Source organism: Equus quagga, chromosome 15 (genome assembly GCF_021613505.1).
Source record: "Equus quagga isolate Etosha38 chromosome 15, UCLA_HA_Equagga_1.0, whole genome shotgun sequence".
Taxonomy (NCBI): Eukaryota; Metazoa; Chordata; class Mammalia; order Perissodactyla; family Equidae; genus Equus; species Equus quagga.
The window spans coordinates 33,770,599-33,794,851 of NC_060281.1; the positions used below are offsets into that span (position 1 = coordinate 33,770,599).

At 42.6% G+C, this 24,253-nt stretch overlaps 2 protein-coding genes across 2 annotated transcripts in view; both read right to left on the reverse strand.

Annotated features, from left to right (window-relative positions):
• Positions 1 to 612: 612 nt before the first annotated feature.
• On the reverse strand, positions 613 to 5,127 carry MUC22 (mucin 22). The gene is given in 3 exon segments (XM_046640968.1): positions 613 to 903; positions 2,751 to 3,154; positions 4,947 to 5,127. Coding segments are annotated over 3 exon segments (876 nt in total).
• A 17,971-nt stretch (positions 5,128 to 23,098) lies between these two features.
• MUC21 (mucin 21, cell surface associated) overlaps positions 23,099 to 24,253 on the reverse strand; it is a 9,465-nt gene continuing 8,310 nt past the window's right edge. The window contains exons 2-3 of the mRNA XM_046640969.1: positions 23,638 to 24,235; positions 23,099 to 23,287 (exon numbers count right to left, since the gene is read on the reverse strand). Of these exons, the coding sequence (XP_046496925.1) occupies positions 23,099 to 23,287; positions 23,638 to 24,235 (787 nt within the window). The remainder of the gene's footprint in view (positions 23,288 to 23,637; positions 24,236 to 24,253) is intronic.

Sequence of the window (24,253 nt, forward strand, 5' to 3'; positions counted from 1 at the left end):
AAACGATGATGTACTTAGAGGCTACTACAACAGCACTTGGTTCATAGTAAGCACTCAAAAAAAAAAAACTCACAGGGAAAACTGAAAGAACAAATAGGAAAACAAGTAAGTATGTGGTCCTGATAACACATTTATTATGTGCTTTCGTTTCTTAGAGACGTGGCGTTAACATTTATAGCATCCTGAGAAAACATAGGGATGAGAAACCCTGAGCATGACTTGGGTGGTGGGAGAAGGAAGAGAAGACACCCTGAGGGCAATCACCATGACTCCCTACAATGGCATCAGGCTCTGGTAGAATGCATGGAGACTTTGACTTAAATTCATCTCCAAGCCTGGTAAAGCTGTGCATCTTCTCCAAATCCAGTCTCTGTTTGATCTTTCTCAATGTTGGTCAAGGTCCTTGTGATCCTTTTGCTGGTTCTTTTCTTGACCCTGGCCTTACTCCTTGGGAACATTTTTATACTATATTTTAATCATTCCATGCTCATTCTTTTCTTCTCTTCCATGATCTCCCCCTCCAACCCACTCTTTCTTTCCCCAAAATACTTTCCAATATCCAATCTATGGCAACAGCCATCTTGTCCTGCCATGGCCTCCGTGGTGGCTTCCTCAGCGGCCTCCTCTGTGATCCATTTCATGGCTATTGTGATGGCCTCCTCCGTGTTCATGACTCCTGCCATGATTCATGCCATAACCATCCCCACGGCTGTGGCTCAATTCATAGCCCACCCCATGACCCATTCTGTGTCCAAAGCCATGTGTTTCTCCACGGACCAGTTCATTTCACAGACTGTGGAACATTCCAGAGTCCAGTCCTGAGCCCAGGTCCATACCAAGGCCAAAGCTGTAGTCATGAGGGAAATAAGTGCCAATATTTGTCAGGGGGAAGGAAAAGCTCCTCTAAAAGAGAAAAAAATAATATTATAAAATAAGTTCTCTTCTCCCTTATCCCTATACATACCCGTTTCACCAATGTCAGATTATTACTTCTCAAAATCACCTACTTCTCCTCTCTTTACCACCATCCTTAATGTGTCTCTGTCTCTCTCTCTCTTTGTAGTTTTACTGTTTCTCTATCTTAGAAAACAGTTTGCCTTGTTACCTGATTAATATATCTTCTGCAGCATAGCGAGGTTATGTGCTGTTGGACTTTCAAGACAAAGGTGAATCCACATCCCTACGGGAAAGACGCAGAGACTCACCCAAAAGACAGTCTTTCACATCCTTAGTCAGCTCAGGAAGCTGAGGACAGGTACATGGAATTGAGAGCCCTCAGAAAGGTCCATGCAGAGCCTTGAGATTACAGGCGTGAACTACAGAATCAAACCAACCTGGATTAGAGTACCCGATCTGCCACTTACTGCGTGTGCTGCGGCAAGTAACTAAGCTTATGGAGCTCTAGGTCTCTCACCTATAAGGTGGGTATAATATCCCCAAAGGATTGTAGAGCAAATCAAATGGCATGATGCCTTTTAAGCACTCAGTCCTGGGCCTAGCACTTAGTAAAAACTCAGCTAATGTTAGTTCTCATTAGCTGTTGATCTTGCACATAAAATTATAAACTGACTTAGGAAATCATTCCTGGATGATGGGTCTTTATTTTATAGTCTACATACAGGGGGAGGCTGAGAACTCTGAAATAAAGAATCCTAGTAAGTTGACTATATTATGCCAACCCTCGGCGGCTGCAATATGTTTTTCATTCGTTTATCCATTTTTACCAGTGGTATACTGGTGATGCTTTAACAACCAACTCTCCAGAGGAAAAAAGATGTGATTTGTAGTATTTGCCAATTTCCATAGAAGCATATTTTAAGTTACCAATGTGATGTCACTGAACTCAGAGTTGGGAAGAGATGCACAGTCTCTTGTGAGGCAGTATGACCTAGTCCAGCACCCCGCTGACTTACACTCAGCATCATTCCTCAAAGGTGAGCTTAGCAACAAGAACTATTAAGAAAGTAGGAAAGACATAAATAAATGTGAAAACCAGAATAAGAAAAATGCAAAGGAAGATCAAAACCAGAAAGCAGAAATGTGATGGGAGGTCGGAGAGTAACTATCCCAGAGAGAACAGGGAATTGCAGAGTGCTTGTGAGTGCCAGAAACTTGTTAGATATAAGACAGTCAGAAACCTGTACTTTGGATGGCCAAACATTCCTGTTTCCTGTTTTCCTTATGTTTATTTTGCTCTCATTCTCTCTCAGATTTAGTGAAATGATTTGATGATTCCAGTCTATCAGCGGTGCTGAGGAGAACCAAGGACAGAATATTCATCCTTATCTGCACAAAAACATCAGAGGGGAAGAGGTCCCCTGTGCTGAGCAGTGCTCGTGTGTGTCATGGAAATCAGTAAACAGAGTGAGGGCCTAATGACCCCTCATTCCCTGGAGATTCTTCTTCCAGTGCCAAGATATTCTAACTTCCAGATTTTGTTTTATTAAGGGAAGTGATTTTCTTTAAGTCCCACCTTTCTATTTTTCCCCTGTTCACACAATTTCCTTTCACTTTGGCCCCAACTTCATCTTTTTCCTCCTCTTTTTCTACTTTTGATCTATCACTTTGTCTGATGTGGTCATTCTCTCTGGCCTTTATATCATGCTATGTGATTCTTTCCTTCCTAGCACAGCCACTTATTCCCCTCTCTCATTCTAGATATCCTAATAGCACTGTTTGCACGAATTCTACTCCCATTCATCAACCACCTTCTTAGCAGGCTCCACTATTAACCCATCGCTGACACTCACCAGGCAAAAACTCAGTCCTACCAGCAGCCCAACACCGACCACAACTGCAGCCAGGGAGATGAGGATGGTGGTCCAGGGCTGCAAATATCCGCTTGGTTTAGTCGTGTTTGTTGGCGTGTGGCTCACACTAACTGTGTCTGTGCCCGCGGTGACTGCGCCTGTTTTCTGGGAGGTGGTACTGGTTCCAGCAGTGGTGGTCGGCTCATGGGTGGATCTTGTCCTGGTGGTCTTGGTACCTCGGACTGAGGTGGTAGATGATGCTCCAACATTGGATGTGCCCGGGCCAGAATTATTCAGCCCTGTTCCAGGAATGGTATAGCTGATAGCAGGGGCTGTGGAGTCCATTCCAGTGGCCGTGGTGACAGAGATGAGGGTAGCTGGTCTGGTTCCAGTGGTCCTGGCACCTAGGAAACACGTCACACAATATGACGGCTTTGTAGTGGAGACAGTTAAAGGGGAGGCAGGTGTACTTAGAGCAGGGGAGTTGAATCTAACACACATTTGGTAGTGGTGGTTTGAGGAGAGGTGTTGTAATAGGAGAAGAGATGGTAGAAGGTAATTCACATAAGGCCATGATCCCTAGAATAGATGTGATTGTCTTAGAGAAGAGAATGTATAATGTGTCCACTGATGTTGCTGATGAAGGCAGAAGATTGAGGAAATGCGACAGTGATTGATACAGAAGTGGAGGATCTATTCAATATCAGAAGTGGCCACCCAAATAGAAGAGAGTGGGCTTGGATAAAAGGGATAGGGTCTTACACTCTTGTGATGTAGTCCCAAGTATAAAACGGTGCCAGAGGAAGAGATGACAGAATCAGGTTTACTCACAGGTGAGGCAGTGGCCATGGCTGAGCAGAGGTGACGTGATCTAACACAATCATGGCGGTCAACAAAGTCGAGGTGAGGCACTAGGAACAGATGTGGCAGAACCTGGCCCACGTGGAGGAGGCTGGCCCCAGGGACAGAAAGGGTGACTAGAACAAGGTGGGAGGACCTAACAGAGCAGAGGTAGTGGAGGTGGTGGCTCCAGCAGCAATGGTTGTGCTTAGGTCGGAAGTGGTTGCACTGATACAAGAACAGTGTCTGTCCCTGGAATAGCAGTGGGTGGTTCAGAATTAAGCAGGTGGACTCAGGTCCAACACGAGTGCTGATGGCAAGTGCAGAGGTGGTTTTATTCAGAGCACTGCCAGAGAATGAAAACAATCATTCTGGTCTTAGACTAGAGCAAGGATTGGCAAACTTTTTCTGTAAAGTGTCAGATGGTAGGTTTCTAAGTTATTTGGGTCACAAAGTCTCTGTCATAACTGTGCAAAGTAGCTGGAAAGCAGCTACAGATGTAAACAAATAGGTTGTGCTCCAATAACTCTTCATTTAGAAAAACAGATAAGAGGCAAGACTTGGCCCATGAAGTGTAGTTTGCAACCCTTGGACCAGTGGTGAATATATTGAAGACGAGGTGGTGGTACCGCAGGTGGTAGATGGAAGAGAGCTGATTGCACTTGGCACAGAAGTGAGAGCGTCTGACAAGTGAGGATGGGTGTCACAGAGTTGAGGTGAGTTTGCTGTCAGCAGAAGTGATGGACTATAATTAACTGGTGGTTGGAATATTTGCAAAGAAGTGTTTCTGATTGGGATGGAAATGATGGACACTAAACAAAAGGAGGTGAGGCCAGGGTAGAAATAAGTAGGATTGAAGAAGAGGAAACAAAATTATATCTAATAGGCATGGTGGCTTGACTAGAGTCCAGAGAAGAAATGATAGAAACAGATGAAAATGTGGTGGCTGTCACTGGAGTAAAGGTATGTGATTAGAGAAGATGTGGTAGTTAGTACCTGATACAGCTGTGGTGGTGATGGATTGAGTAGAAAAGTCAGTTGCCTTGGTGGACACTAAAGTGGCAGAAGAGGTTTTGAAATGTCTAGACACTGGTGGAGATTGCAGTGGCCCCAAAGGTGGAGGTAGAGGCCAAGAGGGGCAATGAGGCCAAAGCGAAGGCTGTGGTGACCTCTGAGGCTGTGGTGGGTCCAGAAGGTGAGGTGGAAGCTTCAGTGTCCCAGAAGCTGTGGAAGAGAATATGATAGGCACAGATGCTGAGAAGGAGCCTGTGGTGCTCTTAGAGGCTGTGGTTGAGACAGTCAGGGTTTCAGAAACTATGGTGCTGTTTGTAGTGGGCACAGGAAAAGTGGACAAACCTGTGGTGAGCTGAGAGGCTGATGAGGAAGCCTTGGTGGACTTGATGGTCTCTGAGCCTGTGCTGGAGGCTGTGGTGCTCACAGGTGCTATTGTATATGGCATGGTGGACTCAGAGACTGTGGTGGAGGCCACATTGCTAACAGACTCTGAAGTGACCTCAGAGACTGTATTGTAGGCCATGCTGGTCTCAGATCTTAAGGTGGAGGCTGTGGTGATCTCAGAGTGTGTGGTGGACAAAGACACTGCAGTGCTCTCAGAGGTTGTGGTCGAGGCTGTTTGTGGCACAGACACTGTTGTTGAGGCTGTGGGGGTCTCAGAGGCTGTGGTGGAAGCCATGAAGGTGTCAAAACCTACAGTAGTCTCAGAGACCATAGTGTAGACTGTCGTGTTTTCAGAGGCTTTGGAGAAGGCCACAGTAGTTTCGGAGGCTACGGTTGTCTCAGAGTTTGTGGTCGGCACAGACATTGTTACGGAGCCTGTGGTGGTCTCAGACATTGTGGTAAAGGCTGTGTTAGACACAGATTCTGTAGTGGTCTCAGCAGGTTTTGGGGTGCCTGTGGAAGTCAAAGACTCCGCAGTTGTCACAGAGGCTTTAGTGGAGATGATAGTGGTCTCAGAGGCTGAGGTGGAGGCCATGGTGGGCCGAGAGCCTGCTGTGGATGACCTGATAGTCCCAGAAACTGTGGCAGAGAGGGTGGTTATTTCAGAGAGAAGAGTGGTTTCAGAGGCTGTGCCAGAGAGTTTTGTTGGTACAGCAGTTGTCATGAAGTGCACAGTGGTCTCAGAAACTGCAGGGGAGGCTGTGGTGGGCACAGCTGCTGTGGTAGAGAGTGTAGTGACCACAGAGGCTGTGTTGAAGGTTGTGGTAGTTTCAGAGCTTCTGGTGATCTCAGAATCCATGGTGGATGCTGTGGTGGGTACAGCTGCTATGGTACAGCATTTGGTTACCTCAGAGGCTGTGGTGATGGATGTGGTAGTTTCAGAGCCTCTGGTGGCAGTTTCAGAGTCCATGGGGGATGCTGTGGTGGGCACAGCTGCTGTGGTAGAGGGTATGCTGACTAAAGAGGCTGTGGGGATGGATCTGGTAGGTTCAGAGCCTCTCGTACTCTCAGTACCCATGGTGGAGGCTGTAGTGGGCACAGATGTTATGGTAGAGGGTGTGGTGACCCCAGAGGCTGTGGTGTTAGTTGTGGTGCTTTCCATGCCTCTGGTGGTCTCAGAGTCCATACTTGACGCAGTGGTGGTCACAGATGCTGTGGTAATGGGTCTGGTGACCACAGAGGCTTTGGTGATAGTTGTGGTAGTTTCAGAGCTTCTGGTGGTCTCAGAGCCCAGGGCGGATGCACTGGTGGGCACAGATGGTGTGGTAGAAGGTGTGATGACCTGAGAGGCTGTGGTGATGGATCTGGTAGTTTCAGAGCCTCTCGTGCTCTCAGTATCCACGGTGGAGGCTGTAGTGGGCACAGATGTGGTAGAGCGTGTGGTGACCCCAGAAGCTGTGGTGATGGTTGTGGAAGTTTCAGAGCTTCTGGCAGTCTCAGAGTCCATGGTGGATGCTGTGGTGGGCACAGATACTGTGGTAGAGGGGGTAGTGACCACAGAGGCTGTGTTGAAGGTTGTGGTAGTTTCAATGCCTCTGGTTGTCTTAGGGTCAATGGCGGATGCAGTGGTGGGCACAGATGCTGTGGTAGAGGGTGTGATGACCTGAGAGGCTGTGGAGATGGATCTGGTAGTATCAGAGCCTCTCGTGCTCTCAGTATCCATGGTGGGGGCTGTAGTTGGCACAGATGTGGTGGTCTGAGAACCTGTGGTGGAGTTCATTGAGGTGACAGAACCTGTAGTGGTCCCTGTGGTAAGAATAACAACTTTTGAGACAAACAACTTTTCTTTTTCTCAGTTGTTGCCTAGACATTTTACCTTATGACAAGCCTGCTCACTCTCCAAGTCTGGACATTTAGATAACGACTTGAGTTTAAGATGGCTGCCATAAGTTCTCTGTTTATTTTTCTAGGGCATCTTCTAAATTAACTGCTTAGAGTTAAGCCCATGAAAAGTTAGTGATCTCCCCCACCATCAACCACCTTGTAAGTAATAGGTGCTTGTTACCCTGCTGTCTATCTCCTGCTCGCTCATGACCTGGGATGGAGGAGTGCCCTTACCCCCAGCTCATTGTGTCCCTTCACTTCTGGAATCTGTAGGTAATAAGTCTCGTGACTCTACTTCCTTTGATTGATTGTACTGAAAGTGCACCTTCAATCAAAATGACCTGTGGATTTCATTTACCCAAAGTGGGAGCCCAGATGCTGAGGGAGCTACCTGCCCACCTGTGTGGGTGGCTCATGCCTCTCATTCAAAAGATCATAATCTGCATATTCTTAATTCAATATACCAGCGCCAGCTTCTCAACAGTCCCTGAGGCTGTGGTGGAAGCTATGGTGGTCCTAGAACTGATAAAGATTTCAAAGGCCATGGTGAATGTGGTGGGCACAGATGTTATCATGGAGGTCCTGGTGCTCTCAGAGACTATATTGAATGATGTGGTAGGCAGAGATGGTGTGGTGGTCTCAATGCGCATTGTGTTGGCTGCCGACGGTGTAGATACTACACTTGTCCCAGAGCCTTTTGTAGACACTGTAATGGTGTCTGTGGTGGAAGCCATGGTCAGGGTGTCCAGAAGGAGCTATCATTTGTCTTACTCTCTGTGATCAGGGAAGACATGACACCTGTTGTGCTGGCTGTGATTGAAGTGTCTGGGGATACTTGGCTTTTCACTGTAATATTCCTAAGAATTTTATGATCAGATGTAACAGTATTTTCCCATATCTTTTAAATTTTTCCTCCTCAATAGAAATTTCTGCTTTTTATGAATTTTAAAAAATAACATTATTCCTTCTTTCTATTACATGTGCCCTATACTTACTTGTAGTCCTACATAGCTTATTATTAAAACACGTATATTCCTTCCTTATATCAATATGTGTTTCTCCCTTCCTCCGTGACTGTGTTTTCTTTCCATCTTGTTAGAGTTATTTTTTTAATTTTTTCAAGTAATCACACTGTCTTTGATTCTCTATTTCGCTCTCAGACAGTGATTTATTCTTACTAATCTTTAGTCCTATTCTTATCAAATCTTAAAATGTAGTCCAACGCAAATACCTGTATGTAAATGTTTTTAGAAGTTTTATTAAAAACCTGAAAACAACCCAGTTGTCTTTTAACTGGTGAATGGGTAAGCACACTGTGGTATATTCATTCAACGGAAAACTACTCAGCAACAAAAAGGAAATATTGATGAAGCAATAACATGAATGACTCTCAGTTGCATTTTGCTACATGAAAGAAGCCAGACTCAAAAGCCTACATGTTATAGGATTCCATTTATATGACATTTTAGAAAAGGCAAAACAGCTGGGACACAAACAGTTTAGTGGTTTCCAGGGTGTGGGTTGGGAGGAGGGGTTGACTACATAGGGTCATGAGGGAGCTTTGGAGAATGATGGAAATAGTCTATATTCTGACAATATTAGTGGTTACATGACTGAGAATTTGTCAAAATTCATAGAACTACATAGCAAAAAGTGTGAATATTATTGAATATAAATTCAACTTTAATTTTCAAAAATTATTCACGTTAGGCAGGGAACAGAAAAAGATAAGTAAAATATGGCATGTTATTTTTTCTTTGTTATGGGTGGTTGGTGTTCACATGAGAGAGAAATTTTGGTTACTGGAGACTTCATAGAGATAATGACATCTACACAGGATTACCATAATCAGATATTTTTGATTAATTGGAATTAAGGTAGGATATGCAAACAGCTTTAGCTAAGACTCACATTTGGGACTGAGTCACTTTTGAGAGACATTAAGCACATTGTCCTAAATGGATAAATCCTACAAACTCTATTACATGAACATTGAACCCTTAGGTTCCATGATTCATGTATGACCAGATTTTAGAGGGCCCTTTTAAGTAGTGTAATTTATTTTTGATTTGTTAGGCACGTAGTAGAAGATCTTGAATGGAGGAGAAATATAAGAAGATTATTCTCTGGAGATATAAAATATGTATGGGATATATCCTGGCATTAGATGAACTGAAGACTTTTCAAAAGTGTTTCTAGTTTTCAAAAATAATCTACGAGGCCAAAGGAGGTGGTGGGAATGGATTAGGGATGAATTCACAAGTTTAGGATAATGTTACTTTAATATGTAATTGATACTATTTACTCCATCTATTCAGAAATTTGGGGTTCTTAAAAAGCGCCTGGTATTTTGCTAAACTCTGAGCATACCACTGCCAACAAAATAGCTGTGGATTTATATTCTAGTAAAGAAGAGAGAGAAAACATGTAAAAAACATAAATTCAGGTTAGGTTATGTGCTGTTAAGGAAATCAGGGATCCTGCCTTGGATACTATAGCCAGAAAAGGTCACTCTGAGGAGTTGACATATAGACTGAAGTCTGAAGGATAAGAAGGCAGCCACCTGAAAAACCAGGAGAAGAATTTCACAGCCTAGTGGCACCAGTGAAGTACTCTGAGTTGTATGAGCTTGATGTTATCTAAGGATAAACTGGAGACCAAGGTGGCTGGAATGCAGTTATTGAAAAAAATTGTAAGAAACAAGGTTAGAGGGGGACTTGTAGAATACGATAAAGAGGTTAGGTTTCATTTCAAATACAATGAGGAATCATTGTAATAACATAGCGTGATTAATTTTCTTAATTTGTTTTTGTTTTGGGAAAACCTCACAAATTCTTTTTATTTATTTTTATTTTTTTATTTTTTTATTTTTTCCTTTTTCTCCCCAAAGCCCCCTGGTACATAGTTGTATATTCTTCGTTGTGGGTCCTTCTAGTTGCGGCATGTGGGACGCTGCCTCAGCGTGGTTTGATGAGCAGTGTCATGTCCGTGCCCAGGATTCGAACCAACGAAACACTGGGCCACCTGCAGCAGAGCACGTGAACTTAACCGCTCGGCCACGGGGCCAGCCCCCATAAATTCTTTTATAGTAAGTACAGAACAAAGAATTTTTTCCCTGAATGATTTGGGATTTATTTGGTAATCTGGTATCCCATCATCCTTTAATACTGTATGTATTCTCATACACAACCATAACACAATCATCAAAATCAGGAAATTCACACTGATATATTACTGTCACTAATACTCAGACTCCTTTCAAGCTTTGTCAGTTGTCCTAATGTCTTTTATAGCAAACTGATCCAAATAAAAATCAGGTGTTGCTTTTAGTTGTTGTGTTTTCTTAGTCCTCCTCTGTCTGGTGCAGTTCTTTGGTCTTCGTTTGATTTTCGTGGCCTTGACACTTTTGAAGATTACAGGCCACTTATTTTATAGAACGTCCCTCAGATTGAGTTTGTGTGATGTTTCCTCATGATTAGGTTTATAATATTAATCTTTGGCAGGAATAGCACTAAAGTGTGTGGTATTCCTCTCTCTGCATACTATCAGGTGACAGACAATATCAGTGTGTCCTACCATTAATGTAGGTAGGTCACTTAATGTGTAATGTGGGTCACTTAATTAACGTGGTGTAGCCAGGCTGGGTTTTCCTCCTTTGAGTTAACAAGTGCTTTGTTGGCATAAACCACTTTATTCCTACTAATACTCCTTTCTCTTAAATCTATTTTGTCTGATATTAAAATAGCAATCTTTTTTTGATTAGTGTTAGCATGGCTAATATACAGTATGACTATATTTTTTATTCTTTTATTCTTAGCCTGTTTGTATAGTTAGAGTTAAAATGCATTTCTTGTGGACAACATTTAATTTGGACTTTCTTTTTAGCCAATATGAAAATCTCTGCCTTTTAAGTGCAGTGTTTGGACCATTTACATTTAATGTAATTATCAATATGGTTGGGTCCAAATATATCATCTTGATATTTGTTCCCTACTTGTTCTTTATTCCTTTTCATCGCCTTTTTCTGCTTTCTTCTGGATGAACTGAGTATTTTTTATGATTGCATTTTATTTCCACTATTGCTTATTCAATATCCCTCTTATTTTTGTGTGTGTCCTTGCTCTAAGGTTTATAATATACGTCTTTAATATATCACAATCTATCTCCCAGTAATATTATACCTCTTCACATAGAGCATAAAAATCTTATAACAGTATACTTCCATTTCCCCTTCTGTCCTTTGTGCCACTGTAGTTATAGATTTTATGTCTACCTATATATAAGCCCCACAATTCATTGCTACTTTTTTCTAACAGTGTGTTATCTTTTAAAGATATTTCAAGTGAGAAAAAGTCTTTTCATTTTTTTTTTTAAAGATTTTATTTTTTCCTTTTTCTCCCCAAAGCCCCCCGGTACATAGTTGTGTATTCTTCGTTGTGGGTTCTTCTAGTTGTGGCATGTGGGACGCTGCCTCAGCGTGGTCTGATGAGCAGTGCCATGTCCGCGCCCAGGATTCGAAATGACGAAACACTGGGCCGCCTGCAGCGGAGCGCGCGAACTTAACCACTCGGCCACGGGGCCAGCCCCAAAAGTCTTTTCATTTTTACCTACGTATTTACCAATTCCAGAACACTTCATTCCTTTGCATAGATCCAAATTCCTTCTTCCTCAAGAACTTTCTTTTACGTATCTTATAGTGCAGGGCTGTGGGAGATAAAGTCTTCCAGCTTTTGTTTGTCTTAAAAGAAGCCTTTACTTCACCTTTATATTGGAAGGATATTTTTGCTCTGCCAAATTCTAGGTTGACAGTGCTTTTTTTCATTTCACTATCTTAATGATATTGCTTCATTATCTTCTGGTTTGCATGATTTCTCTCTGGAAGTCTGCTATCATTCTTGTCGTTGTTCCTCTCTATTTAACTTGTCTTTTCTTCTCCAGCTGCTTTTAAGATTTTTTGTTTAGTACTGATTTTTAGCAGTTTGATTACGTTTTTCCTTGGTATGATTTTTTAAATGTTTATTTTGCTTGAGGTTCATTAAGTTCTTGGGATCTGTGGGTTTATAGTTTTCATCGAATTTTTTAAGTTTTCAGCCATCATTTCTTCAAACATGTGTTCTGTTCTTCCCTTTTCTGGAATTCCAGGTACACATATGGTAGTCTTCTTGATGTTGTCCCACAGATATTCCCGTGATATTCTGTTCACCTATTTTCAGCTCACCATGTTGGGCTATGCTCCCTCCAGCCCTCTGTGTGAAAACTCTTCTCACCCTCATAATGCTCTGATACCACCTGCCAGGCTGTCACTCAGTGGGGACAGCTTCCTTACCATATTTAGTTTTTTATATCCTGGACTGGGCCACTGCTGTCTCCTTTCCTCTCTATCACTGATATCTGCTTTGCTCTGTCCCACATAGTGACTTTAGGACTTCATTGTTCAGGAAGGGAAGAGAAAGGAAAGGCAAAGAAAAACTGATTTGCGTTTTAAAAGATCACACTCAGCCTGCTGTGTAAAAAATGGATGTACGAGGCCAAGAGTGAAAGCAGAAAATTGGTTAAGAGAACCGATTATTGATTGGACTAGAGTGGTAGCAGGAAAGATAAAGTTAAGTGGACAAATACAAACTATGTCTTGAAATTGGAAAAGAAGAATCAACAGGATGTGTTGAAAGACTGCATGTGGAAGATAGCAGGAAAAGAGAGAAATCAAGGACAACTCTTAGATGTGAGGCTTGGGCAAAGCGTTGGATATTGGTTCTATTTGATCAGATGGATGCAAAAGGATGTGAAGCTTGGAAATATTAGACATTTTGAGTTGTATATGCCTATTAGATATCCAAGAGATTGTGTCTGGTAGTCAGTTGGATGCCTGATCTTAGATCTCAGGAGAGAGATCAGACAATAGATAAAATTTGGAGTCATGTAAATATAGATTGTATTTAAAACCATGAGGCTGACTTAGATCCTCTGTGGGGGAAAGTATAACTGGAGAAGAGGGGCGTAGATCAAGCTCTTGGCACTCCATCATTCAGATGTCAGGTAAAGGAGGAGAAACTAGTAAATGAGACTGAGAAGGGGCAGTTAATAAGGTAGAAAGAAAACTCTGAATGGTGATATCAAGGAAGCTAAGAGAAAAGAGGGGTTTTCAAAAAATATGGTGGTTGTCTGAGTTGATTGTTGCAAAGAGATCAAGTAAGATGGGGCCTGAGGAGTGTCCATTGGATTGAAGAACAATATGGAAGTGTTTACTTTATTGAGAGGAGATTTTCTTGATGGAGCAGACCACAATTGAAGTGAACAGAAGAATGAATGAGTATGCATGAAGCCTTAAGGATTTCATAGAAGAATCAAAAGTAGAGAAATTACAAAAGGCGTAACTCCATAAGGACAAAGAACTAGGGAGATTGCAACAGTAAAAGAGATATGTTTTTTTTTTTAGATAATGGATAGCAGGTGGATGAGTGGCAACTCTCCAACGGAACAGGGAATGCTTCAACATACAGGCCTACGTTGTGGGTGAGAGTCAACCACTGGCAAGTTACTCATTTTGTGGAATCCTGAAAAGGTTTAGGAATTGCAACCAGGTTCCTCTGAAGATATGGGTGTGGTGTGTGACTAAATACAGAAGGGATGGTTGAAACACAATGCAGCTAGATACCATCTCTCAGCCCCAGATCCCTTCTTCCACTCAAGTGGTTAGGTAAATACACCTCTTTCCCTCACGTGAGCCTGGGGATTTATCCCTGGGGATATTGAAACCAAAGAAACTCTGGTTCAGGGATCCCAGGCACTGCTGATGTCAGGATTGAGGAGTTGTAGTGAAAGTAGGCAATTAAGTGAATGCTTACACACTGACCAGTAAAACCCTCATTGCCTCTTCCTCTACTCGGCTTCCAGTAGTAAGGCTTATATTCTCTAGGCAGGAATCTTGATAATTCCTCTTGAGGAAAGAAGTTAGCCCACAGTGGAAAATACCTGCAGACACTGACATTTTGAGGGTCTTCCCAATCAAAGCTGCCACATCTCTGCTAAGTTACCCTGGAACTCAGTCCACTAGTTAACAGGCCCCACCCCAGAACACAGATGTTCTGGCCATCATTTTAGTACCTCACTCTCAAATATAAAAGACATTCTGGGATCACCTGGTATTTGAGGAAAGTCTCAAACTTGAAAAACAAAGACCAAAACAAACATACCTATGAAGCAAATTTAGAGACAATTGAGACAATGCAGAGAGCAAAAACAACTTCAGATGTTCTCAGCAAGATAAGTAAAAATATAGCACCCATTAAAAAACAAATAAAAGGGGGCTGGCCCCGTGGCCTAGCGGTTAAGTTCGCGCGCTTCGTTGCAGGCGGCCCAGTGTTTCGTTAGTTCGAATCCTGGGCGCGGACATGGCACTGCTCATCAGACCACGTTGAGGCAGCGTCCCACATGCCACAACTAGAAGAACCCACAACGAAGAATACACAACTATGTACCGGGGGGCTTTGGGGAGAAAAAGGAAAAAATAAAATCTTTAAAAAAAAAAAAACAAATAAAAGGATGTCATTTTTAAAAGGAACATACAGAGAACAAAAGAGATCTCTTCGAAATTTAAAAAAATTAAAATTCGTTAGAAGTATTAGAATACCTTAGAAGCTGAGGAAAACTTCCCAGAAGAAAAATAAGATGACAGAGTTAGAAAACAGAAGAAGAAATATAAGAAAACTAGAGTCTCAGTCCAGGAGGTCAAACATCCAAACAACAACATTTTCAGAAAGATAGAACAGAGAAATTGATGGGAGGCAATTATCAGAGAAGAAGTGGAAGAAAGTTTCCCAGAACTAACTGACATGAGTTTTCTACTCTATAGGTTTCAAACACAATGAAAAAGGAATCCACACTATAGCACCACACAAGGAGATTTTAGAACACTAGTTTTTAAAACTCTTAAATCTTCCAGAGAAGAAAATACGTCTCTTACAAGCAATTGGTAATCAAAAAAACTATCAGACTTCACAATCTAGAGTCTAGAAGCAGTGGATCAATGCCTTCAGAATTCTGAGGGAAAATGGTATCTAACTAGAATTCTATAACCAGCTAAACTATGAATCAAATGCGAGGATGGGATAGAGATGTTTTTAAACATAAGATCTGCAGACTCCTAGATCCATTTTTCTCTTCTTCCTGGCACATAGATAGATTACGTTTCCCTATCTCTCCTGTAGATGATTATGGCTACATGTCTAAGCCCGGCCAGAGGATCATAAAGGGAAGGAATATATGTAACTTCCACTTCATTTGCTTAAGAGAAAATTCCTGTTTCTTGATTTCTGTTCTTCCATCCTTCCTTTTGGTTAATATGATGATGACATCGGAAACCTTGTGCTGAAGATGACAGAACCACCTTTACCCTGGGTCCCTGAATGATTGCCTGCAGCAGAGCTCCCACCATCCTATAATGAAGTCTATCTTGTCTAACTTTAACTTTACAATAAAGTTTATTTTATTTTTAACTTGCTTATTTTTCAAAGTCACTTTTGGGATCTTTTTGTTACAGCAGTTTAGCATTACCCTAACAGTGCACGTGTTTTTAAAACAATTTCCTACCATGAATCCTCTCTCAGGAAGCTTCTAGAGACAGTGCTGCACCAAAATGAGAAAATAAAACAAGAAAGAAGAAGATAGGGACCTACAAGAGGGAAAAGGGAGTTTCCAGAATGTTGGTAAAGGAAAATTGTAGGACAAGAGCTGGCAGCATACCTAGAGAGCAACAAGTATTTACTGAAGGCAGACAGATGCTTCCAGATGGGATTTCATAAGGGAAAAAGTGAAACTGATAGATTGGCTCATGAGAAATTGAGAAGAAATGTATACTTTTGATGGAGGTTTGAGGGTGAATTAATATGTATAAAGACAACTAAGCACATTTAAAAAGTGAGGCTATTATTAATACCTAGAAAAACAAAAATGTACAAGAAAGGAAAGTAATCATAATGCAATATATGATCCAGCTATGAGTGTTATTTGCATAGTTATCATAATGTAAATACTAAATACTAATTTAGCACTAAAAATTTAATGTCAACATTTTGGAAGAATTGTGAGATGGAATATGAGATGTGTATGTGTTGGAGGAGAGGTCTAAGAGCTAAATCCTCTTTTCATCTTTCAGAAGGAAGTCAATAAATCATGCCTGAAGCAGGAAAAAAATACCCAGCCAACAAACAAGGAATAGTAGCCTAAGAATGTTGTTTACAAATATGAAGGTAAATGCCAAAAGAAACTGGAGTAGGACTTGCAAGTGAGAAGCAGAAGGAGAAGGGTCAAGGTCTCAAGATTTATTATAAGCCTTGTGTCATTCTTTCTTTTTCATAATTATTTACATGCATTACCTCATAAAAATAAAATAAACAAGTGAATGGGAGGTGAGAAGTGGAAATAGCAAATGTAGGGACCTCTTTCAAGAAGGTGGGTAATGGAGGAGAATGGAAGCTGAGGCAGCGGCTAGGGAGTGATGTGGGTGAGGAAGGTGTAAGGACGGATATTATCAAAACAATGTTTTGTCCAAGGACTAATGTGATTCAATTGCCTGAGGTGCTTGCTAACAAGCAGCTCTCAGCACCTCCCTCCCAAGCTTACTGCATCAGGACCTCTGGGGGCCAGAGCCCCAGAATCTCAGTTTTTAACAAATTCCTTGGGTGATACATATGCACACTGGACCAGAGCTTGTTTGGATGCTGATGGGAAGGATCTAAGAAAGGTGGAAGGAGAAAAGATGGGAGAAGCAGAAACCCACTGAGAAGGTCCCTGAGACAGCAGGAAGGTGAGGAGGGATCCAGAAGTCAGATGGAGGGGTTAATCCTTTCTAATTCATTGTAATGGAGAAGGGAGAAATGAAGAGTTATTTTATAGATCTGGTAGTGAGAAAATGAGGTGCCTGTCAGCACTTGTGCTTTTTTTTGTAATGAAATATTGTTTATGTGCATCTTTCGCAGTAGGCTAGGAGTTCCATGAGGGCAGAGACTGTGGCATTTCATGCACCATTCTTCACCGTGGCTTAGCATGTAGCAGTGCCTGGCTCAGGGCAGGAGCTCCATAAATGTTTGTTGAATGACCTGTTCAGTCTGAGGTAAAGAGATTATCGTTTAAAATCAGATGGATAGGACTGGAGTTAGGGATCAGGACAGGCTGGAGAAGGATTTGGAAGTCGTTTGTAGGTAGAGACTAGTTGAAGCATTCAAGATGAAGGGGCTCACAAGAAAGGAAAAGATAAAGAAGGAACCTTGAAGAAAGGAGTGCTGGAGCAGAGTGAGGAAGCAAATTCAGAAAAGGATGCAAGAATCAGATATATTAGGGAAGAGAGGGCGAAAAAATCACCCAAAATCCCCTACATCATCCAACCTAGATCTTTCCTTTCAACTCTGCACCTCCCTTTTCTTGGCATGTCATCCTACAGTAATGGCAAAGGAAAGAGATAAGCTGATTAACCTTGTCTGTAATAATTAAGGAAGAAAATTTGATATTGTAAGAAATCAAAGGCAGGAGTCAATGGAACCAGTTCGGGCAGTCAGTTGGAATCACACAGAAACTTCTCACAGATTCACTTCTCCCTCGGGCTATTTCCTTCCATAACTACCACTGACTCCAGACCAGAGGCCTGGTTTCCCCGTGGTCAACCTCCAGTTTGTTTCTCCCAGGGGGAATTCTGAGGGATGAAGTGTGGATTTGAAATCAGGCAGCATTCAAGGAGGGAATATTTTTACTTAACTTTAGACTCAAAACCTGGGTCTAATTTGGAATTGAGGATGCTATTGGAAGTAGGATGCTCCAGTTAAAAACAAAACATTTATGCAACATACAATGGGAAGTGAGACACCCCACTTGTGCTTATACTCACAGCTGGGGGAGATGACTACGGGTTTGCACAAAAGCAGCATCAGAAGCATGGTCAATGGAGCTGGGTCAGTACTAGCTTTTGCAGAAATGAACAAAAGAGTGAATTATCTTTTCCTCCGGAAGAAGAGTCATGCCTGGGCTGGGCACCCCTATCTCCTTCAGAACTGTGGCCTCCATACCCCTCTGCTTCATTAACTGAGATGTCACTTACCCCATCCCAGGAATCCAAAGAGGAGCAGCAACAGGAACCAGAAAGCAGGAGAGATTTTTCCTCTCCTCATCTTGAAATGATTCACATGGGAAGTTGTCATCTGAATGCCTAGGTTCCGGAGGAAAGGTGGGCTGCAGAGACGGAGAGTCAAGTGGCATACCCCCTAGGGCCTTGTTGGAAAATGAAGTTGCAGGAAGAGCAAAGAAGGCCAGTCAGTTCCAGGGTGAGCCTTGTTGGGGTGTGGGGGAGTGGGAGCTCCACAAATTGCTCCACAGTTTGACTTCCTAGTTTTCTTCTTTTTTCTTGTGAGCACATCTAAGGGATTTATACCTGATCCTGGCTGGGGGAGGTCAGAGCTTCAGGCCCTCCCTTCCCAGGGAGGGGCATCTCTGCTTTACGTTTTCTGCACTTCAGGGCTGGTTTGACAGAGGTAACCTGTAGGGACCAAGGCGGAAGAGATGGGCAAGTCAGCTGATTAGAGTCTGCAGGCATGAGAAGGAGCAGGGTGAGCGAATCAGAATGACAGAATCAAACTTGTCAGGTGGAAGGGACCTACCCTTTGAACCAGAGATGATCTGAAACCTGTTTTCTTTGGGTATGCCTCATTTCCAAAGCAGACCTTTGTAGAAGAAGGAAAGAGGAAGAGAAGAAAATGATGTGAATGGATCTTAAATGTCAATAGGTGTCTTTTGGGGCAAAGCTGGGGATTTGGAGATTGTGAAAGTCATCAGACACACTCGGGGTCTTCTCTAGTGTTCTTTCCTAGATTCAGGGTAGCACGTGGCTGTGTGATACTTTTGCTGGACTCTCCAAGAATGGGGAAGGTAGACACTGAGTAAATCTCTCACTGCTAGTGTCAAACGGGGGCGAATGGGAGAGGGCACAGGGACCAGCACCACCAATTTTCCAGGCTTATCTTTGGCATCTCTTTCAGCACAGACCAGGGGTCCTAACTCACCATGGTCCCTATTTATAAGCTCACAACTAACAGTAGGTTGAAATTTATACCTGGTAACTCAGATATGACTTAATTTGCTGTAACTGATCTGACTTAGTGCCTGGGCTCTTGTTCCCACCAATGGCAGGGAGGGCTGTGGTAAGGGATGAGGATGTGAATTCACCTTGCCAAGTATTGGTGATCCAATTTCATTACCTTTTAAGAGGGTCTCTTTTGGAGTGTATACTGTGTGGCCCCATTTATATGAAAGTCCAATACAGAGAAAAGTGAACTGATGATGAGGAAGTCAAAACAGTGGCTACCTGTGGAAGTGGTATTGGTGAGGAGAGGGCAGCGGGGGAGCCTTCTGAGATGAGGGGGATGCTGGATAGCAGCGTCTAGATGGTGGGCACATAAGTGTATGCATGTTAAAATTCAACAACTTCAACACTGACGAAGTGTCCACTTTGCACAGTCTTCAATTTTTCCACTCTTATACTCAAAAAGAATTGTGAAAAACTATGTATTCCTTCGCCTGTTTATGTTTAATCTAACTTTATCATAAGTTTAATAATTGCAGAGAATATAATTTCTATATTGTAAATATAAACATTGAAATAATAAAACAGTTTTACTACTCTTTAAAATGTTTCAGACAGACTCTAGACACTATAGCATCTCAATATCCACCCTTATCCTTTCTAACAGCATCTAAGCTAGTTCTTCCTCAACAGTTCAGGGATTTACACAGTTCCTTCTGCTCTGTGAACATTATATTTCCTCCACATTGTTCTACCGTATTATTTTTTGCTTGAAAGATTTTTAGTGATCACCCTGTCATGCTTCTCTGCACCAAAATATATATTTATAAACTTTTTAAAATTTTCCCGTGACTTGTAGGACTCTAAGTGGTAAATTTTACAGTCCTCAATAACCTTTTGATGAAAAGGAAATGTTTTTCTTATGCAACATTGTTCCATATTTTCAAGGAAATATGAAGCATTAAACTACCCAATATAAAAAATAGTAAAATTTATGAAGTGCTACCAAATGCGAGACTGTTTTAGGGGCTTCATAGCAGTCTCATGAATGGATACTGTTATCACCCTCGTTTTTATAGGTGAGCAGACTGAGACCCTGGCGAGGTAAGAAATTTGTGCAAGGTCACGCTGAGCCTAGATGTGAAACCAGAAATTCTAGTTCCTCAACCTGTGCTCTTAGCTGACATACTATACTGCCTCTCTACATTCCTTTCGTCTTGAGATGTAAAATTAATCAGTTGGAAGTAAATGTGAAACTTTTAACTTCCTCCTCCTTGAAATCATGCAAAACACACCACCATGACCTAGACCAAGAAGCTGATGAATGAGATACTCTATCTCTTTCCAGAGAATGGTGTACCATCCAGGGAGGTGTGCTTCATAGTAAGATGGTATTTCCAGGCAAATTTTTACACATCTTGAATATTTTAAAATAGACAGACAGAGAAGGTGGGTTGAGTTGCCATAGGGTCTTTGCCTGGGTTAAACAAAGCACTGCCATCTTTATTATTTCTTACTGATATTGTCTTTGCTCCACTTTCATGAGATGCTCCCGCAGGAGGGATGCGTTCTTTGATAGGAGGTGGAAGAGAAGAGATTGTTAAACAGAAATTTTAATTACTCCTGCTGCCTCACTCTACAATATATCTGAATAAATAATGTCTTTAACATGTACCAAAATTACCAGTTTGTTACACTCCATTTAGCTCCTAACAGGAATTTCTATGAAGCAAAGGAAAACATGAAGCCCTGCCTTGAGTAATATGACACTTAAATTAGAAGAGATTTTGAGTTGTTCCCTGGTTTTCAACATAATAATATAGCAGCTAGAAAGAAAAATGTCGGTGCCCATAAAAAAGGAGTTAGAAAAGTGTAACTAGCCTGATGCTCTGAGCACAAAGGTCTTCTCAGACAGATCAGTTTTAGGCAAAAAAAAAAAATAAATAAATATATGGAAATGAAGGACCTGGAACATCATTCCCATAAAACATCCCACACCTGCTTAATATTCTTTAGAAAGTCTTCATGTACTTTTGAGAGCATGGGACAGACTCCATTTGAAGGTCATTGCGCTGGACCAACAGTGCAAAAACACAAGGTCCTGAAGGGGCAGTGCTTAACCCTGTCCAACTCCTGGACTTCCACTTGGGTCAAACATGCTTGGTGAGCTGGGGCTTTGTCTAGTTAAAACACGTGTCATCCGCGTAAATGTATTCCATGACGGAAGCTGAGTAATGATGCTTTCTAACTACCTACACGCTCCAGTTGCTGGGAGTAGCGAGATAGTCACAGCATAACCATGTGAATTAACCACAAGCTAAATTGCTCACCCAGGTTTCCTTCCTTTTCATCTTCCTCTATCTCGAAGTGCCCATTGCTTTGAGTCATTTGCTGTCTATCTTTGGAAATCAAAATTTTATTTACATGACATGCCTGGTAATAATATTTTAATAGATTTATTGAGATATAATTTACACACCATTTAGTTCATCTGTTTAAAAATAGATAAGTCAATCGTTTTTAGTATATTTACAGATTTGTAATTAGTGAACCCTTTCAATCTGCAGACTCAAAACTTTCTTCTCTATTGTTCTTTAACTTCCTCTCATCCATCTCTTCCTTTTTTCTCTGTTTGAAACCTTATTACTCGCATGTTAGTCCTCCTGAATCTGTCCTCCAAGTGTCTTCTATTTTATGGGTGATTTTCACCCATTAAAATCACGTCACCATGTTGTGTCCACTTGAGTTATTTTTCCCCCTTGCTCTTCAGGTTACTAATTTTATTCTCAACAATGGTCAGCCTCTTTCAATTTGTCTATTATAATTTTAAACTTGAAAATGCATGTTTTACAATTTTTAATTATCTAAATGAATTCCTTGGCCTGATCCTATTTATTTTCGTGTTTTTCACATTATGCTTTCCACAGCTCACACTAGTGGGCGACACCTTTTTGGAGTGTTCAGCTCAGCTTCTCCTTCTGGTTGCTGGATCCCTTTAAGTGAGATCATGATGATGATCCCACGCAGGGCTTACCCTGGCCTCATTGATTAGGATCAACTCTTTGGTTTGCTGATGTTTGAGAAACCCAATAAGTGTTGGAAGGCAGAGCAGTTTCCACTGCTGTGAGTTGGAGTGAATCCCCCAACAAACTGCTAATTCTCTCCTGAGGGCTCTGTCCAAGGTGGGAGTCCCCTCACTGCCTCGTGGATTTGAAGCAACTCAACCTTCCAAAGCAGCTATCTTCTGTCCTCCAAAACCTGTAGGATCCCCTGGACCCATGAAAGGGATGTGTGCAGCCCTTCTAGGAGGGGAATTCATGAGAATCTCTTTAAAATGTTTTACCCCAGCTGTCTCTGCCATGAGCCTCTTGAAGGTTAAACCTTAGCCAGAAAGGTTAGGGCCAGAAGTCTTTCCCTTGGTAAAACAGGAAGCACTTTCTCTCTGCTTCCGAAGGGACCACTCTAAGAGAGACAAGTGTCGACCAGCACCTTCATTCTGACAACTAGCCTAGGTCTGGAGCACATGTAAATGCCGTGGAAACTGTGACTTGGAGTGAACATGCTCCACCCCACAGCACACATACCTGCACCTCTCCACCTCGTCATGCCCTGGGTTCTCTATGTGCCACAACATAATCTCTGTGGACCACAGGCCTAATCAACGAGCCCGTAGAATCCTGGCACCTGCCCTCCCTTCTCTTCTCTCCCAGCTAAACTCTCCTATCAATCTGGGTGAGTCTCGAAAACACAGCAGTCTTGCTTGGGGTGAGAAGAATTAGAAAAAGGGGACAGATAGGAATGAGGTCTCTGGATTTTACTGTGGAGATTTTGAATGCCAAGTAGATTATGGCATGGGGGTTCTCTCATATAACTGGGAAATTCGGCTCAGCGCTGTAGACACCCACTCACGTGCACACACAGGTTCTCTCCATCATATTTTGGATGTGTTTATTTCTTAGTTAAATGACCAATAGAGTCGCCTCTTCCCAGTGTCTGGTAAAAGCAAGAGAGAGGAAGGAAGTGTCTTCCTCATGGCTGTTAGAGACCCAAACAAAGCTGAGAGGGGACTCCTGAGGATGAATGAAAGGACACTTGAGTGTCTGGTTCCCCAGGTCAGCTTCCTCCATGAAGCATGTGATACTCTGGCTTCAGGGTCTGCTCAGGGCCCATCATATCTCCCTGTCATCTCCATGGTTATTGAAGATACTGGTCTCCTCCAGAACCAGTTAGAGTTCCACCTAGGCCTATCGTGGACTCCGCGGTTCCCTCCAGGTCCCAGGCCAAGGTTGGGGACATGGGTGCGGTAGACAGCTGTGTTGAAGACATTTCTCAAGGACAGGGAGTTTCTCTAGAAAAAAGAAGGGTAAATCATTTCAGAATTGTATTCCCTTACCCCAAGCCTTCTCCGTGGACTCCTTCTGGAGTCTTCTCCCCTTTCAAACTATCTCCCTCACTTAATGCTCCTTCCCCAGCCTTTGTTCCTTCTTCTGGCCCCTCTTTTTCCACAAGTCAATAGTATCCTCTGCACATTGATTGGCTCCTCCAATTCTACCTTGCTATTTCACTTTAGCAACTCTCTCCTGATCTTTCTTTCCTCCCTGTCCACACCCAACTTGGTGCCCCTACTATTCATACCCCATTTCCTCGTGTTCCTGCTACTCCTTCTCCCAGGCACTTTCCCACATATTAGACACTCACCACACAGAAGAAGATCCCAGCAAAGAGTCCCACGGCCACCACAACTGAGACCAGAGTGATGAGGAAGATTTCCCATGGCTTCAGAGACCCACTGGGCTTCACTTCACTCACAGGAGTAGCAGCACTTGTGCTAATTCTATTGGAAGTTGTGTGTGTTCCAGTTGAAGGTATGCCAGAGCCTCCTGTGGTTGCACTAGATCCAGTGTTGGTGGTTCTGCTGGTCACACTGGAGGTCACACTGGATCCAGTGTTGAGAGATGTGCTGGCCCCTCCGGAGGTTGTGCTGGATCCAATATTGGAGGCTGTGCTGGATCCACTGGCGGTCACACTGGATCCAGGGTTGGAGGCAGTACTGGCCCCACTGGAGGTTGCACTGGATCCAGTGTTGATAGATGTGCTGAGTCCACTGGAGGTCACACTGGATCCAGTGTCGGAGGTTGTACTGGCCCCAGTGAAGGTTGTGCTGGATCCAGTGTTGACAGGTATGCTGGTTCCTCCAGAGGTCATGCTGGATCCAGTATTGGAGACTGTGCTGGTCCCTCTGGAGGTTGTGCTGGATCCAATATTGGAGGCTGTGCTGGATCCACTGGAGGTCACACTGGATCCAGGGTTGGAG